This window comes from Hypanus sabinus, chromosome 26, assembly GCF_030144855.1.
Source record: "Hypanus sabinus isolate sHypSab1 chromosome 26, sHypSab1.hap1, whole genome shotgun sequence".
In the NCBI taxonomy this organism is placed as follows: Eukaryota; Metazoa; Chordata; class Chondrichthyes; order Myliobatiformes; family Dasyatidae; genus Hypanus; species Hypanus sabinus.
Genome location: NC_082731.1, coordinates 17,895,838 through 17,914,621, shown reverse-complemented (window position 1 = coordinate 17,914,621; position 18,784 = coordinate 17,895,838). Strand labels below are relative to the sequence as shown.

Sequence of the window (18,784 nt, the reverse complement as noted above, 5' to 3'; positions counted from 1 at the left end):
CCTTGACAAGCACTGTTCCATTCTCACACGCATCAAATCGGTTTACTGCCTGTTATTGCTCGGGGCCCTGTGGACAATTGCCCCAGTGATTTTACTCCCTTTGCTCCTCCGAATCTCTATCGAGACAGACTCAGTATTCTGCTCCTCAGATCTTTCACCGTCTCTCACTAGCCCACAACCCTTACCCGACACCCTTCATTCCCAATCATCTACCTTCCTGCAAAGGTGATTAAACCCAACTCTGGGTCAGAGCGAGGTTGGAATAGGGTCAGGGTCAAGGTCATAGAAACATAGAAAATAGGTGCAGGAGTAGGCCATTCAGCCCTTCGAGCCTGCACCGCCATTCAGTATGATCATGGCTGATCATCCAACTCAGAACCCTGTACCTGCTTTCTCTCCATACCCCCTGATCCCTTTAGCCACAAGGGTCATATCTAACTTCCTCTTAAATATAGCCAATGAACTGGCCTCAACTGTTTCCTGTGGCAGAGAATTCCGCAGATTCACCACTCTCTGTGTGAAGAAGTTTTTCCTCATCTCGGTCCTAAAAGGCTTCCGCTTTATCCTTAAACTGTGACCCCTCGTTCTGGACTTCCCCAACATCGGAAACAATCTTCCTGCATCTAGCCTGTCCAATCCCTTTAGAATTTGATACGTTTCAATAAGATACCCCCCAATCTTCTAAATTCCAGCGAGTATAAGCCTAGTCGATCCAGTCTTTCATCATATGAAAGTCCTGCCGTCCCAGGAATCAATCTGGTGAACCTTCTCTGTACTCCCTCTACGGCAGGAATGTCTTTCCTCAGATTAGGGGACCAAAACTGCACACAATACTCTACGTGCGGTCTCACCAAGGTCTTGTACAACTGCAGTAGAACCTCCCTGCTCCTGTACTCAAATCCTCTTGCTATGAATGCCAACATACCATTCGCCTTTTTCACCACCTGCATGCCCACCTTCAATGATTGGTGTACAATGACACCCAATGTCAGTTTGGAATTACTGGGTCAAACTCAGAATAGGGTTCAGGGTCAAGGTCAGGATGAGTTACTGCAGGAGAGTGTTGGGGCTCAGGGTCAGAGTTGAGGATGGAGTCAGGATGTAGGGTTCTGGTTGGGGGTCAGGGAGCTAATGGGGCCATGGTCAGAGGTCAAAGTGCTCAGGGCGGGGTCGGAGGTCAGCTCACCACAGCCACCGCGTTGCTGGCCAGCAGTTCTGTCGGCGACATGGCCGTCACGTAGGCGATGTTGGCAAACACGTAGACGAAGGTCACCAGCGGGATGGAGATAAAGATCGCTCGCGGCAGGTTCCTGTAGGGGAGGGAGAGGGTAACACATCACTTCAGGGAGGGGCAACTGGGGGGGAGCAGAGGGAGGGGAGGAAAACGGGCACAGGGAGTGAGGGCGGAAGGGAGAGAGGGGAGAGAAGGGGGCAGGAAGAGGAGGGGAGGGGCTGAAGTTATGGGGAAGGGGAGATACAGGAGAGAGAGGGGAAAGAGAGTGGAGGGGAAGGGGAGAGAGGGGAGGGAGAAGGAGAAGAAGGGAGGGTGAGAGGAGAGACAGAGGAGGGGAAAGCAACAGGAGCGAGGGGGACTCAGGAAAGGGAGAAGGGAGGGGAGAGATGGGGAGGAGGGAAAAGGGATTGGGGAGTGGGGGAGGAAAAAGCAAATTATTGGAGACATGAGAGAGGTGGAGCAGAGAGGGCAGGAGAAAAGCGGGGATGGGGGAGAGAGGGAGTGGAGGATGAGAGTGGGAAACGAGAGAGAGGGGAGAGAGTACATTAGAGGGGAAGGGAGGAGAGGAACAATAAAAGATTTTAAACAGTTAGACAGATTGATGAGGGAACAACAGAAATATAAAGAAAATAGAAACAAGCAGAGAGAGATGGAGAGAGGAGGAGGGAGATGGAGAAAGAGAGAGAGTGAGAGATGGACAGTGAGTGAGAACACACACACACGCACATCTCCTGGTACAGAGCACAAAGCAGACAGTGTAGCACACCCCCTCTGCTTACTTGTATGGGTCGAGCAGCTCCTCAGTCACATAGTTAAGGAAGTTCCAGCCTCCATACGCGAACGAACCCTGCAGGAACGCCAGGGCCACCAAACCGATGTCGGGCTTCTGCCACATCTGGAAGGCATTCTTGGGCTCCAGCCAGTAATAGTGACCTGTAACCACACACAGAGCATCAGAGGAGGGAGGAAAGGTCAAAGGACACGAGGGTTCGAGATTACATTGAGCCAGGTTCCGTCTCCATCTGACTGGGTGACAGCAACTGCCCCGCCTCCGACAGATACATGCAGGAGAGACAGTGGGACGTGAAAACTCTGCGTTAAGAGGGGTGGTGGGGGTGAGTGTCCCTGGGGTGTGGGAGGGGAGTCACTGAGTGTTGGGAGAGTCAGTGATGGGAGGGGGAGTGTCCCTGGGGTGTGGGAGGGGAGTCACTGTGTGGAGAGAGTCAGTGACGGGGGGGAGTGTCCGTGGGGGAGGGGAGTCACTGAGTGTGGGGAGAGAGTGTCCGTGGGGGAGGGGAGTCACTGAGTGTGGGGAGAGTGTCCGTGGGGGAGGGGAGTCACTGAGTGTGGGGAGGGTGTCCGTGGGGGAGGAGAGTCACTGAGTGTGGGGAGAGTGTCCGTGGGGGAGGGGAGTCACTGAGTGTGGGGAGAGTCAGTGATGGGAGGGGGAGTGTCCCTGGGGTGTGGGAAGGGAGTCACTGTGTGGAGAGAGTCAGTGACGGGGGGGAGTGTCCGTGGGGGAGGAGAGTCACTGAGTGTGGGGAGAGGGTCCGTGGGGGAGGGGAGTCACTGAGTGTGGGGAGAGTGTCCGTGGGGGAGGGGAGTCACTGAGTGTGGGGAGAGTGTCCGTGGGGGAGGAGAGTCACTGAGTGTGGGGAGAGTGTCCGTGGGGGAGGGGAGTCACTGAGTGTGGGGAGACAGTGTCCGTGGGGGAGGAGAGTCACTGAGTGTGGGGAGAGAGTGTCCGTGGGGGAGGGGAGTCACTGAGTGTGGGGAGAGTAGGTGACGGGGGGAGAATGTCCGTGGGGGAGGGGAGTCACTGAGTGTGGGGAGAGTGTCCGTGGGGGAGGGGAGTCACTGAGTGTGGGGAGAGTGTCCGTGGGGGAGGGGAGTCACTGAGTGTGGGGAGAGTAGGTGACGGGGGGAGAATGTCCGTGGGGGAGGGGAGTCACTGAGTGTGGGGAGAGTGTCCGTGGGGGAGGGGAGTCACTGAGTGTGGGGAGAGTGTCCGTGGGGGAGGGGAGTCACTGAGTGTGGGGAGAGAGTGTCTGTGGGGGAGGGGAGTCACTGAGTGTGGGGAGAGTCAGTGGCAGGGGGAGTATGTCCGTGGGGTGGGGGATAAGCTGAAGGAGGAGGCCCCGGACAGTCTCTCTGCTCGTTTGGGGCCAGGCTCGAGGATGGCGGTAGTGAGGGAGTTATGGGCAGGTTAAGTACACACCTCGGCACACCTGCACGAAGCCCATGATGATGATGAGTGCGAGGGCCAGTAACTTGCCGGCTGTGAAGATATCCTGGACCCGGGTAGCCCACCGAACGCTGGAGCAGTTCACCCACGTCAGCAGCACTGCAGAGAGACAGGGTCAGACACAGGGTGAGGCTCCCTCCACACCGTCCCGTCACACACTTCCAGGGACAGGGTCAGACACAGGGTGAGGCTCCCTCCACACCGTCCCGTCACACACTCCCAGGGACAGGGTCAGACACAGGGTGAGGCTCCCTCCATACCGTCCCGTCAGACACTCCCAGGGACAGGGTCAGACACAGGGTGAGGCTCCCTCCTCACCGTCCCGTCACACACTCCCAGGGACAGGGTCAGACACAGGGTAAGGCTCCCTCCACACCGTCCCGTCACACACTCCCAGGGACAGGGTCAGACACAGGGTGAGGCTCCCTCCATACCGTCCCGTCAGACACTCCCAGGGACAGGGTCAGACACAGGGTGAGGCTCCCTCCTCACCGTCCCGTCACACACTCCCAGGGACAGGGTCAGACACAGGGTAAGGCTCCCTCCACACCGTCCCGTCACACACTCCCAGGGACAGGGTCAGACACAGGGTGAGGCTCCCTCCACACCGTCCCGTCACACACTCCCAGGGACAGGGTCAGACACAGGGTGAGGCTCCCTCCACACCGTCCCGTCACACACTCCCAGGGACAGGGTCAGACACGGGGTGAGGCTCCCTCCACACTGTCCCGTCACACACTCCCAGGGACAGGGTCAGACACAGGGTGAGGCTCCCTCCACACCGTCCCGTCACACACTCCCGGGGACAGGGTCAGACACAGGGTGAGGCTCCCTCCACACCGTCCCGTCACACACTCCCTCCACACCGTCCCGTCACACACTCCCAGGGACAGGGTCAGACACAGGGTGAGGCTCCCTCCACACCGTCCTGCCACTCACTCCCAGGGACAGGATCAGACACATAGTGAGGCTCCCTCCACACCGTCCTGTCACACAGTCCTGAGGTGGGGCGTGGGTTGAGTTGAGTTCGATCTTGGCCTGATAAACCTGGAGTTGCATTCCTCTGCCTGTGCACAATCTGATCAGTAAACATCCCAATGACCTGAATGGCCCTGATTTTACTTCAATGATACACATTTGATGCAGTCATTGACATAAGCACCTGGGTCAGTATTTGCACACAGGTCCCCAACACTCTCTGCAGATGGCTTCCAATGGAGGCACTGAGGTACACTACAAATGGCCACTGGAGGGGGGGAGACAGTGGGGTACACTGCAGGTGGCGGCTGGAGGGGGAAGCAGTGGGGTACACTGCGGATAGCCACTGGAGGGGACAGTGGGGTATACTGCAAATGGGCACTGGAGGGGATAGTGGAGAATATTGCAAATGGCCACTGAAGGGGACAGTAGGGCCCACGGCAAATGGCCGCTGGAGGGGACAGTGGGGCAGACTGCAAATGGCCTCTGGAGGGGACAGTGGGGCACACTGCAAATGGCTGCTGGAGGGGACAGTGGGGTACATTGCAAAATGGGAGACAACTGAGATACATTTCAAACAGCCAAATGAGAAAAGTGAGAGAACCTACAAATGGCCACTCGTGGAAAACCGAGGCTTCCTGCAGTTGACAGTGGTGAAGGCGGTGAACGAGCTTTGTGGAATCTAGTCACCAGAGCGGCCAGTGTGAAGTTGGAGTGGGGACTGGTGTCAGGTGTAGGGCCTCACTCTGCTGACCTGTGACCTCCATTCACCTGCCTGCTCACTTCTGACCAATGCCTCTGACCTGCCCCACTGCCAAGCTCCTGACAAGTGACCTCTGACCTGCCCCACTGCCAAGCTCCTGACAAGTGACCTCTGACCTGCCCCACTGCCAAGCTCTTACCCTCCATCCCCAACTGCTCCCATACCACACTGAGTTCACCTAATGACCCCTCAACCTACCTGGTGACTTCCATCCTTTCTGCTTTGGCCTCTGACCCCTCCATTGACCTCTCCCACATCTGCTGACCCTTTGGCCATCCTTCCCCCCCACCACCCCCCAGAGTAGCAGATCACATCTACACCCTCACCAGCTGTCAAATCCCAGTAAACAAGTCAACAGTGACAACAACTTTCCGAGAGACGGACAGTGGGAAAAATGTGGGGACAGGTGGGGGGAGTGTGAGGGGAATCTGAAGGAGAGTGAGAGGGAGAGGGTGAGGAGAATCTGAGGGAGAGTGAGAGGGTGAGGGGGAGTGTGAGGGAGAGGGTGAGGAGAATGTGAGGGGGAGGGGAATGTGAGGGAGAGGGTGAGGGGAATGTGAGAGGAATTGAGGGGCAGAGTGGGGGAGGTGCAGGTCTTTCGAGGGTGTCCTGTTCAGGAACAAGTTGTAATAGAAAGCCGCTGTTACAAAACATGTTTACTTGTCTGAAGCAGAGCTCTGGCCCTGCGCCCAGGGAGACTGGAGGGGGCGGGCAGCTGAGGAAGCAGGGCAAAGGTAAGAGGGGGAGAGAAAGAGAGAGGGAGGGAGTGGAGCTGGGGGAGAAGGGTAAAGGGGTGGCAAAGGGAGAGGGGGAAGGGCAGAGTGGTGGAGGGAGAGCAAAGCGGGGAAGATGAGATGAGTGAGGGAAAGAGGGCACGTGGGTAGGCGCACAGACTTGGTAACAGATGGAGAGCAGCAGAGAGGGGACAACAGAGCTGGAGAGGCAGTGAGGAGCACAGAGGGGTGAAGGGGCAGGAAGGGGTAAAGGAAGAGAGAATGTGAAAGGGAGGGGCGAGAGAGGGAGCAAGCAGGAGATGGAGAGAGGGAGAAGGAAGAGGGTGAGAAACAGAGGGAGATATGCTCACAGAGCGAGGGGGGGCAGGTAAAAGAGAGAGAAAGGGGCACGGGCAAATGAGAGAGAGAGAGAGAGAGAGATGCGGACAATGGGAGAGACACAGAAAAGTGAGCGAGGGAGACAAGCAGATCAGATTGTAAATTGAAGACGGCAGTACTTTGCCAGCCCCCTCCCGTCGATACTCCCCCCTCAGGTATTGGTGGGGGAGTCGAGGACAGTGGGACTGTGGGTGCCAAGAAGCTGAGCTGCCCCTCTCCTGGGGTGGAGGCGGTGAGTTTGGTGTTTGTGAGAACGTTGGAGAGTTGTCCCCGGGGAAGGGGGGAGTCACAGATCGGACGGGCCAGCTACTTCTGGGAAGAGCTTGTTTGCGAGTGTCACTCAATACGGCCTGGAATGGACCCAGCGGTGATGACTCACTGTCCCCTGGGTGGAGACATCACACGGGGGAGGGGTTAAGGTAGCACGGACAAGGTGGGGTTGGTACGTGGTATGCACCACCCTTGGGGCGGGGGGTTTGACTGGCTGGCGCCGATGGCGAGGGTGGGAGGAAGCCGAGTACTGGGGGAAAGGGAGTAGGGGCCCACTGGCCACCCTGTTTCTCAAGTAGCACCAAGAGGAGGCTGTTCTGCCCATTAAATACATGGTGGCCCTCACAGCCATCCTGTCACCCCAGCTGTTTGTTCAAAATGCAGCTAACGAGCCCTTTCTCACTCAGATCCCATCCGTGGTACACGGGGTAGGGGTGAGGGTGGGGGTTGTGTCTGTGTGAATGTGTATGTGGGTTGGGGTAGGTGTGAGGGTGGGGGTTGTGTCTGTGTGAATGTGTATGTGGGTTGGGGTAGGTGTGAGGGTGGGGGTTGTGTGCGTCTGTGAATGTGTATGTGGGTTGGGGTAGGTGTGAGGGTGGGGGTTGTGTCTGTGTGAATGTGTATGTGGGTTGGGGTAGGGGAGAGGGTGGGGGTTGTGTGTGTCTGTGTGAATGTGTATGTGGGTTGGGGTAGGGGTGAGGGTGGGGGTTGTGTCTGTGGGAATGTGTATGTGGGTGGGGTTAGGGGTGAGGGTGGGGGTTGTGTGTGTCTGTGTGAATGTGTATGTGGGTTGGGGTAGGTGTGAGGGTGGGGGTTGTGTGTGTCTGTGTGAATGTGTATGTGGGTTGGGGTAGGGGTGAGGGTGGGGGTTGTGTCTGTGGGAATGTGTATGTGGGTGGGGTTAGGGGTGAGGGTGGGGGTTGTGTGTGTCTGTGTGAATGTGTATGTCGGTTGGGGTAGGTGTGAGGGTGGGGGTTGTGTGCGTCTGTGAATGTGTATGTGGGTTGGGGTAGGTGTGAGGGTGGGGGTTGTGTCTGTGTGAATGTGTATGTGGGTAGGGGCAGGTGTGAGGGTGGGGGTTGTGTGCGTCTGTGTGAATGTGTATGTGGGTTGGGGTAGGTGTGAGGGTGGGGGTTGTGTCTGTGGGAACCTGTACATTGGTGGGGATAGGGGTGAGGGTGGGGGTTGTGTGTGTGTCTGTGTGAATGTGTATGTGGGTGGGGGTAGGTGTGAGGGTGGGGGTTGTGTCTGTGGGAACCTGTACATTGGTGGGGGTAGGGATGAGGGTGGGGGTTGTGTCTGTGTGAATGTGTATGTGGGTGGGGTAGGGGTGAGGGTGGGGGTTGTGTCTGTGTGAATGTGTATGTGGGTGGGGGTAGGGACGAGGGTGGGGGTTGTGTCTGTGTGAATGTGTATGTGGGTGGGGGTAGGTGTGAGGGTGGGGGTTGTGTCTGTGGGGGTAGGGACGAGGGTGGGGGTTGACCGCACGTTCTCCTTGTAACTTTTTGGCCTTCCTGTTTCCTCCACATCCCAAAGCTGTTTGCAGCTCAGTGTCAATTGCCCCAGTGTGGGGGTTAGGCAGACAAGCTGGGGGTAGTTGATGGGGATGTGGGGAGGAGTTACAGGTAAATGGGGGGGCGTAATGGGATTTTGTGAGTGGGCAAAGACCTTTACGGCCAAAAGGCATGAAGGGATGGAACATCAATTCTTCCACCATCTTCATCACTCCTTAATGTTAAAAGCACCCCTGTATTTGGCAAAGAGGGTGGTTTTGAAGGAGTAGGGAGAGAGGGGCTGGAAAGAGGAGGGAATGTGGAGAGAGAGATAAAGGGATAGTGAAGAGGGGGGAACGGGAGAAAGAAAGGAAAGGAGAGATCAGGGAGAGTAGGGGAGAAAGGGGGAGGGAAGTTGGAGAGAGACAAGTGCAGAGAGAGCGGAGAACGGAGATGAGAGACAAGCAGACAGGCGTGACAGAGAGGGTCAGTGGAAGTGTCTGAAGGGGCCAGGATCGTGGCACGGCACAGATCCCGGAGAGATGCGTAAGCGGGTTCTTCATCTAGTGCGTGATTCAGGTGCTGCAAATATTGGAGTATAAAGGTTGCAACTTGCTATTTGCTAGAGAATGAAATCTTAGGAATGGAGAAGACAATGGTGTGTTAAGAGGAAGCTAAGAGACGTAAATTATGTAGTCTGAGTTTGCTATTTGCTATGCATGTACCCAATTTAGTAGGAGAATGAAATATTAAGAATGTAGAAGACAATGGTGGGTTAATGAGAGGTAGCTAAGAGATGTAGATTAGAACAGGATTAAGTCAATGGGTAGAAACAATAGTGACGGATGTACTTGTGATACACAACTATAGACCATTGCATATGCTAATGCAACTAAACCAGGAGATTGCTATAAAAAATGCTATGTCCAGGGATGGTGGGCAATCAGCGACTAGCTCAATGACTGTCTCAGCTTTGATTTGCAAATTAAAGTTTAATGCTTCTTGAAGAACCTTCTGCGTCTCCTGGTCGTTTGTGGGGCACGAGAAACCACGACAAAATTGGCAACCGCAGCAGGACCGGATAGAGACCCGCGGAAAGGAAACGGCAGATTGGGGACGCTTCCCGGTCCTCTAGGGTCCCCCACAAGGCTAACAGAATTAAGGGTGCACCCAAACAAAAGGTAAGCGCTTTTTGCGATAATTTGGACTAAGAATTCTGTTGGTTTTGGGGAGGTCTTGGAGTCTCAGAAGTGTGGAACCACTGCCGAAGGGTCTCTCCGGTCCAAAGAATCTGGCAGAATTGGGGGTTAAACAGGAGGCTCAGAGGATTGATCAAGAACACTGCAGTGAGGGTAAGTACAAATAAGCTAATAAGAAGTGAAGAAAAATTCCACGTGGTGTTGGTAAGTCCCTGTGGGTACCGCTTCGTATGAAACAAAGGTCTGAACGGGCAGGGAAAGTAAAATAGAGAAAATCCTCGTGGATACCGCCTTAAGAGATAAGGGTCTGAATAGATGAGGTGCAAAGAGCAAGTTCTGTGGATACCGCTTTGAATAGAGGTCTGTACGGTCAGAACAGAATAGGAAACAAGGACAGTCCAATATATAGTTTAAAGCGCTGGTAGATAGACGATAGACTAGGCAGAGAATTAAGAGTAAATAATATCCAGTAAACGAACTGTGAATCTTTAAAAAGAGAGAAATAACATGACAGGTAAAGGAACGGCAGTAGAGATTCTGAGCAAAAAATTCCCAATAAATAAATATGAGATCACAAAAACTTCAGAAAAATGGGAAAAAATAACCAAAAACCTGGTCACAAAGTGGCCAAGAGAAGAAACGTTTGATGTAAGTTTGTGCGAAGAAATGGAGGGACTAATTAAAAATTACAAACCAAAAGATAAATCTAAGAAGAGGGCAAAAAAGAGAACGAGAAATGGAAGTGCTAAAACTCGGAGGGAGAAAGGCTGAGGAGGACAGGTAGAATATTGATTACAAGCGAGGAAGACACTAGGGTGCTGGAGAAACAGCCTGTTAGAGAGAGAGGAAGGTACAGTGAGAAGCTGACTTCAGCTCCGTACCCGGATGTGAAAGAAACAGAAAAGCCCCCTCCCTAAAATGAGGAAGGAACCCCTAAGCAATGCCCCCTGCTGACGGGAACAGTTAACATGCAGGGAGAAATACAAGTTTGGGATAATGAGGAGGAAAGAAGACAATACGAGAAGGAAAAAGCAGCGATATGGAAGGAGATACAGGCAGAAAGGATAAAGGTGGAACAGACAAAGTGAGAAATGAATGAAGAGATTGAACGGATGAAATACTTGAGAGAGGAAAAGGAGTATGAGGAGTATCGGTTATACCATAGAAATAAACAGACTAGAAAAGAAAGTGGCTCATCAGGGCAGGAAGAGATGAGGCATTCAAGAGGAAGTGGAAAAAAGATAGGAGATGAGAGTCTTGGAGAAACACAAGAGAGAAGGGAATCAAGCATGAGTAAGGATCATGAGGAGCCCCTGCCACAGATGTACAGACACGGACAGGAAGAAAGAGAAGGTGACTCATTGGAGGAGCAAGAGTTAAGTGGAGAGAGAGAGGATGCGAGAATTTGTGGGGAAGAGGTAGGAGGCAGAAGCCTAGAAGAGCAGAAGGAGGCAGTAGGGGAGCGACTTGCGGAAGTAGAGAGAGAGCTAGATAAGTTACTGAGAGGGGATTGCCAGAGGAGATGCGAAAAATACTCCAGGGGCCAACCAAGTATTGAATCAAGACAGAAAGGAAGGACTCCACAGGGAGACCGAGGGAAGAAGAGGACCCCGGAGACATTTGTGTGGGAGGCAGTAAAGACATACCCTGAGACAGATGGGGAGGCAGGTGAGGAGGAGAGCCAGGGCAGGTGGGAAGAAGGAGGAAGAATGATGCCGTTGTTAAAGGATCAGGACAAGTGCAGTACATCCCTTGGGGATCCCAGGACCTAGAGGGGCTGAAAAACACTCTGCCCAATCTACATGAAGGAGCAGGGAAATGGATTAGAGCCTTTGAAGAAGAAACAGCGAGACGATTATTGGCTATGGGAGATTTGAAGGCACTGTTGATAAGGTTGATGGGAACCTCCAAATTTAACAAACTGATGGAAATGGCTGGCATAGTAAACTCGAACAACCCGAGAACTGATGGAGACGGGTTTGACAGAGTGAGGCAGAGGGTATGGCAGGCCCTCAGGAAGCTTTACCCACCCAAAGTGGACCCCAAAGCCTTAAAAGGGAATCCACTGGGAGACACTGAAAACCCAGCAGCCTATGTAGAAAACCAGTTGAAAAGGTGGAGACTGGAGACTGAGCAAGATGTGGAAAATAGCTTATTTATCACCACACTGTTCCGACATAGCATTTTGGATGCAATGCCTCCGCAAATAAAATCGAAACTGGAGTAAGTGGTTGGGCTAACGTCAATGACCCCACAAGAATTTAGAGACCATGTAGTCCATGCGGTTGAGAAATACCGGAAAGACAAATGAAGGTTGACTGAGTAGCAGGAAGAGGTGCAAAGAAAGTTAATACAAATGCAGCTCGAAGAACTCAAAAAGAAGGAAAAAGAGAAAAGCAAAAAGATGCTGCCAGCAACCACCGATCCGAGTACAGCCATCGAACTGGATGAAGCACCGCTATATGGAGGAACTGATCATACTGTAAGACAAGGGCCGGAAAACCCCAAGCCAATAATCAACGTCTTTGGAGGAGCATTTCCACAAATGCCCTATCAGGAACAGACTAAATTCAAACAGCCCAGACAGGACTGGAAGTCCCAAGGAGGGGGACAGAGGAGCTATGGGCAGAGGGGACCAGTGAGGAAACAGGTGGAAAGAGAAGTAGAGAGATTGTGCTGGGGATGTAATCAGCCAGATCACATGAGAAGAGATTGTCCGTTTACACCATGGCCTGTCACACACCAGCAGGAACCGATAAGAAGGGAACTAAAGTTTAGCCAAGGACCAGCCCCCAACAGGCCCAAGTGGACCTGTGAACCCCTATGCGAGGTATTAGGGGTGCCCCGAGAACTCGAGTGGGAAGGGATGATAACCCAATGATAACAAGGGAGGCAGACGAGGAACCCATTGTTCAGGTTATGTTAGAAGGGCAACTGACACCAATGGTGATAGATACTGGAGCCACGTATACTTGTGTACAGCCACAGTATGCCCTTCACCTTCCCATGACAGGAAAGTTTATTAAGACGGTAGAGTTCTCGGGGAAAACGCAGTTGACACAGTGCACGGCTCCAGTGCCGTTGAGAATGGGAAATAAAGGAATTGTTTTGCCGGTGCTAGTATTTAAAGGAACTCCGATTAATTTGTTAGGCAGAGATGCCTTATTGAAAATGGAATTAAAATTAGAATGCACCAGAAATGGGCTGAGTGTGGAAAGAGCAGGGGCTCAATTGATAGTGCGAGAAGACAAGAAGGCTAATGTCTTTTGGATAGGAGACATCGCATATCAGATTCAGGAAACCTGGGAAAAATGGAAAAAGGCGTGCAGCCTATATTACCCAGGGCTGTAATGCCCAAATCTGAGCTACACTGTACAGTGATTTTTGACGAGACTCAGAACAGGGGAGAAATGGCACCTGGAGGTATGTACCCAGCAGCGCCTGGAAGGGGAGGCTGTGATAACTGGAAAGCAAGGGGCAGCTTTACAAGTTAAGTGGAACACCTTTTTAGAAAAATGGTACAGGATACCGGAGGCTGCGCCCCACATTACGTTGTTGGTAAACAAGGAATATCAGTCTAAAGACTTAGGACCCTTAGTTAAGTGTGCTGAAACCGTAACAGTGTGGAGGAAAATCACGCCAGAGGTGTGGATATCAGAAGACAACAATTGTATTAAAATAATGGTAAGTGTAGATATGGTAAGGACAGTGAGAGAGGTCCAAATAACTCCCCAACCACACATGCCATTGCTGGGAAAGGAAAGAGGCCAGCAGAAAGATAACAGGTTAGATGAGTTGCCGTCTATTCTGTGGTCACACCATGACACGGACGTAGGGAAAATAAAAACAGCTAGTCAGGTGGAAATAAGGCTGAAAAGGGGAGCAATTCCACCCAGGAGATCACAATACCCTCTAAGACCAGAAGCAGAAGAGGGAATAGCATCAACAGTGCAGGGGTTGCTTGAAATAGGAGTGCTTAAAAGAACAAACAGTCCATGCAATACCCCGTTGCTGCCGGTCTTAAAAGCAGATAAATCTAAGTGGAGATTGGTGCATGATTTGTGAGCGGTAAATGATGTGGTAGAGGACCGGCCATCGGTAGTCCCCAACCCACACACATTTGACTAATGTTCCACCAGAAGCAAGTTACTTTTCAGTGATTGATTTGTGTTCGGCTTTCTTCAGCATTCCTCTAGCCGACCAGTGTCAGTATCTGTTTGCATTTACTTACAGAGGTGCTCAGTATACCTATACCAGAATGCCGCAAGGATTTAAACATTCACCACACGTTTTTAATCAGGTGTTGAAGGCAGACCTAGAGGGCATACCATTGGAAAGTACATTGTTACAGTATGTGGATGACCTGTTGATTTGCTCCCACAGCAAGGAACAGTGTGAGCAGGATACTATAACTCCGTTAGAGAAACTGGCGCACGGAGGACATAAAGTATCCAAAAAGAAACTGCAATTTTGCACGCAGCAAGTGGAATACTTAGGCAGGGTAATATCCAAGGGAGTGAAGGTGATAGCACCAGATCAGATGATGATGATGATGTTTTTGGGAATGGCAGGGTACAGCTCAGATTGGATAGGAGAATATGCTGAGATTGTGGCACCTTTGAGAAAGATAATGAAAGAAGCAGGACATACAAATTTGAAGAACGGCTTACAGTGGAATGGAGAGGCAGTGATCGCTTTCAAGCTTTCAAGCAGGAATTGCAGTCAGCACCAGCATTAGCTTTGCCTGACTACGAGAAGGTTTTTCATTTGTATATATCCAACCAACAAGAGGGTTATGTCACAGCGGTTCTAACACAAGGGACAGGCACAGGAAAAGCAAAGCAGCTGATAGCATACTACAGTACGAGACTAGATGAGGTGGCTCAGGGGTATCCACCCTGTTATCAGGGATTGGCGGCGCTGTACTATGCATATGGAAAGGCATCATCTGTAACCCTGGGCTATCCTGTGACTCTGTACACACACCACAAAGCAGCAGAATTGCTGGAAAGAGGGAAATTTGTGCTGACGCCAGCCAGGATAGCAGCGTATCAGATGCTATTGACATTTCCAGACATAACCATACAGAGCTGCACTACCAGTAATATAGCCGATTTTGTCCCTTTGGGCTATGAAGGAGAACCCCATGATTGTGTAGGGAAGACGATGGCATTGGCCAAATTGAGAGCAGATTTATGGTCAGAACCACTAGAGGATGCAGATAAAAAGGTTCTGTTCGTAGATGGCTCTTGTTATAGGGATTATGATGGAAATCATGCAGGGTTCTCAGTAGTACAGCAGGATCAGTCGAGCTATAAAATTATAAGGATGGAGTCCTGTCCCCAACCGTGTTCTGCCCAACTAGCGGAAATCAAAGCCCTGACAGCTGCGTGTGAAATGATGGAAGGTGAGAAAGTAGACATCTAGACTGATTCGGCATATGCTCATCGAGTGTGCCATTTGTCCGGGGCAGTGTGGAAACAGAGAGGTTTTAAAAAAAAGTAGTGGAGATCCCAGACAACATTGTCAGCGAATTCTAGACTTAATAAAAGCCACGATGAAACCTAAAGCATTGGCTATAGTAAAATGCCAGGCACATAAAAAGGGAAATGATGTAATAACAAAGGGAAATCAAGCTGCGGACGAGGCAGCCAGAAAAGCGTCTGGATGTACATCAGCTGTCATTGCCCCCCCAGGTAAGCCTAGCTCCAGAACCTGAGGTAGAGGACCTAATTGAAATACAAGGTAAGGCAACTCTGGCAGAACAGACAATGTGGAGACGAAGGGGGGCCAAGCAGAACCCGGAAGGCTTGTGGAGCATGGAAGACGGTTTGTTGGTAGCGCCCACCCCTCCACTGACGATTTGGATTTCAGAAGCGCATGGGATTGACCATTGTGCAAGGGAAGTGATAAAGAAAATAAAGAAGATGGTTTTTGGTCACCTTATTTACAGGCTTCAGTGGACTTTGTCTTGTCACAGTGCGAGGCATGCGGACAGAATGCAGGGTCCAGACATCAGTTATTTGACTGGTTAGAAAGTAGACTCGGAGGATGGGGAGCATAGCTGACTAAAATGGCAATAACTGTCAGTAGTGTATTGTTGAGCTGTGCGCTTGTGCTGTGCTGTTTTCTTCCTTGTCTCAAATTTCGTAGAGCGTGCTGCAACCAAACAATTTCCGATGCTCGTGGCAATTACTGAAGCAAGCTTAGTGGAGAAAGAAACACCGAAAATGTATCGTTACAGCCTACAACACCTGCAGGATGAACAAGAGCAAAACGACAGTGTGGGAGTAGATTGTAAGGGCTTCTGAGTTTTTTCCGTCTCAGGTACAAAGAAAGGGACAGGTTTTTGGCTCAACGGCCCAGAGTAACAGAGAGAGAATACTTTGAGGTCTTGGCGCAGAAAATTATAGTTTAACCCGAGATTTGGGAATAAGTGCTTGAGTTTATTGGGGCTATTGTGCGCAGACTCTTAGTCTTTTCTCTGTGTGAGACCCTCTGGATCTCAAAGGGGGGATATATTGGAGTATAAAAGTTGCAACTTGCTATTTGCTAGAGAATGAAATCTTAGGAATGTAGAAGACAATGTGTGTTAAGATATGGTAATTATGTAGTCTGAGTTTGCTATTTGCTATGCAAGTACCCAATTTAGTAGGAGAATGAAATATTAAGAATGTAGAAGACAATGGTGTGTTAATGAGAGGTAGCCAAGAGATGTAGATTAGAACGTGATTAAGTCAATGGGTAGAAACAATAGTGGCGGATGTACTTGTGATACGCAACTATAGACCGATTGGATATGCTAATGCAACTAAACCAGGAGATTGCTATAAAGAATGCTGTGTACAAGGATCGGTGGGCAATCAGCGACTAGCTCACTGACTGTCTCAGCTTTGATTTGCAAATTAAAGTTTAATACTTCTTGAAGAATCTTCAGCGCCTCCTGGTCGTTTGTGGGGGCGCGAGAAACCACGACACAACCAGCTCAGTCTCCTCGCCCCGGCCTTCATAGCAAACGGTCTCGAGGTGAGAAAGGAGGTCGTTTTGTCGGGATGGTACAGGGTGCTAGGGAGACCACACTCGGTCTGCAGTACACAGCTTTACTCCACTTGCCGAAGAAAGGACAGGTAAATATGGAGACAGATCACCAGATGAGAGAGGCTCCTGGGGTGAGGGGCTTGTCCTGTCGTGGTTGGAGAGAGGGGCAGGAATGCGAAACGGAGAGAGGGGGATAGCAAGAGAAGGTGGGGGAGAGAGGGAGCGTGAGAGAAGAATGGAAGATGGAAAGAAAGTGACAAGAGAGACGTAGATGGACAGGCAGAGAGAAGGAACCGGGAGAGGTAGACAACTGTATATAGAGAGAGGCAGAGGCAAGGAAAGCGACAAGCATGAAATGAATGAAAGGCAGAGACGTACAGGGAGAGAGCGCATGGTGAGGACTGAAAATGGGGAGACAGAGATAAAGCTTACTCACAGAAAATGGAGGGGAAAGTGTAAAAGAGGAACAGAGAGAGATGGAGACATAGTCAGTGTCCGAATGGTGGAGAGAAAATATAAACACATTAAATGAGAGCAAATGAACCAGGAGATGGCAATGAGAGGGAAATATGGCAGAGAAAGAAGTGATCGGCAGAGATTAGAGGGGCCAGTGACTGGGGCTGGGCTGTGAGCAAGGGGATTACCACCTCAGCGTAGAGTGAGGGTCAGAGGGTCAGTGGGAGGTGACTCCGGTCTCATGAAATCCCACGGAGATTATGTGCGAGAGGGAGGGAGGGAGGGAGGGGGGGAGGGGGAGAGAATGGGAATGGGAGAGAGGGGTTCATGATCCCGGCCACATTCCCCCTTCCCAAGCTGCTCTGTACCTTGACCATTCCCCTACTCGATCCCCAGGTTTCCATTCCCGAGCATCCCGCTATCTACCAACCTCAGCCTCGAGCAACCACACCTCAGGCACCAGACAGCCTCAGTTTTCCGGAGGAAGTGCTGACCACTCTTGAGCGCGGGGAACGCAGCGACCAGCCCATCCGTGACCACACTGAGCTCTTCTGTCTACCCCTGTCCAGAGGCTGGAGATCCTGTGGGGAGTGACCCACCTCCCGACACCCAAACCCTTCCGCTGACCGACAAGGCGCTACGATGAGGTCGTTAACCAAATGTCCCCTCTGTTTACACCGGCCACACTCGGTCGGGCAGCAAGATAACCCGGTCATTCTCTCCTCTCCCCCCCTCCTCCCATTGGGGAGAAGATACTGAAAGCCCCATCTCCTAAGGACAGCTTCTACCCCACTCTTGAACTGACCTCTCAAGTGCAAGAGCTCTCCCAGCCTACCCCGATGAGGCACTTGTGACCCTGCATGCTTCGTAACTGAAAGACGACGTTCTGCTATTGCCACTGACTGTGATGAAACCGCAGAGAGTTGTGGACACGGTTCAGCTCATCACGGATACCCCTGTACTGACTCCATCGATATTTCCCACTGCCCTGGGAAATCAGCAAAGGACATGTCCCACCCTTCTCTCCTCCCCAGAAGATACTGAAGCTCGAGCAGAACAGAGGACGGGGCCTGTCCCACTGTTACCAGACTCTTGAACTGACCTCTCATGGACTAAAAGATGAACTCTCACACACAAGAGATTCTGCAGGTGCTGGAGATCTTGAGCAACACACACAAAGAGCTGGAGGAAGTCAGGATGAAGGGTCTCTGCCCGAAACACATGCTGTGATCCTTCAACATCTCTCAAGGTGAACACCATCTCGTGGTAAAGGTTTGACGAGATTTGGTATGTCATCAAAGACGTTGGCAGATTTCTACAGACGAAAACCTTTGCCAGATAACAGCCCGTCCCATCCCACTCTTGCCAACTCGGAACTAATGGCTTTGTGGTCACTGGGTGCTAAGTGTCCTGTCTCATTCCCTAACAGCAGATCCAGTATCGCAAGTTCTCCCATTGGCACTTCTATGTACCGGTGTAGGAAACTTTCCTGAACACATTTAGCCAACTCTAGTCCTTTTACAGTGTGGGATTCCCAGTCAACATGCGGAAAATTTAGACCGCCTACCATCACAACCTTATGTTTCTTGTCACAAGCAAGAGAAAACCTGCAGATGCTGGAAATCCAAGCGACACACAAGCTTGACGAGGGACTGGCGTGTACTTACAGAGGCAAACGGCAGCCAGCAAGCGAAGGCCCAGCTCGGGGGCCAGACAGGTGGGGAAGATCGGGTACAGGACGTAGTTTGAGAAGGTCAGTGCGATGACAGCCTGGTTGGTCGGGTAGATGACCAGCACAGCAATCCAGAGTCGCAGGAAGCTGCACACAAGGCAGGGTGGGGGAAGTGGTTAGGCAGACCAGCACCAAGGGAGCAGGCGAGGCTGTCCTGCCCCGTGACACTCACCCCACTGGAAAATCTGATCCCAACCCAAATCCCCGGCCTGAAACCCACACACACAGACCAGCAGGTAAACTGACAGCCACGGACTCCTGTAA

The 18,784-nt window shown here is 51.7% G+C and overlaps 1 protein-coding gene across 1 annotated transcript in view; it reads right to left on the bottom strand.

Annotated features, from left to right (window-relative positions):
* LOC132381845 (large neutral amino acids transporter small subunit 2-like) overlaps positions 1-18,784 on the bottom strand; it is a 42,672-nt gene that overhangs the window by 14,032 nt on the left and 9,856 nt on the right. Inside the window, exons 4-7 of the mRNA XM_059951466.1 lie at positions 18,456-18,607; positions 3,453-3,578; positions 2,014-2,167; positions 1,187-1,310 (exon numbers count right to left, since the gene is read on the bottom strand). Of these exons, the coding sequence (XP_059807449.1) occupies positions 1,187-1,310; positions 2,014-2,167; positions 3,453-3,578; positions 18,456-18,607 (556 nt within the window). The remainder of the gene's footprint in view (positions 1-1,186; positions 1,311-2,013; positions 2,168-3,452; positions 3,579-18,455; positions 18,608-18,784) is intronic.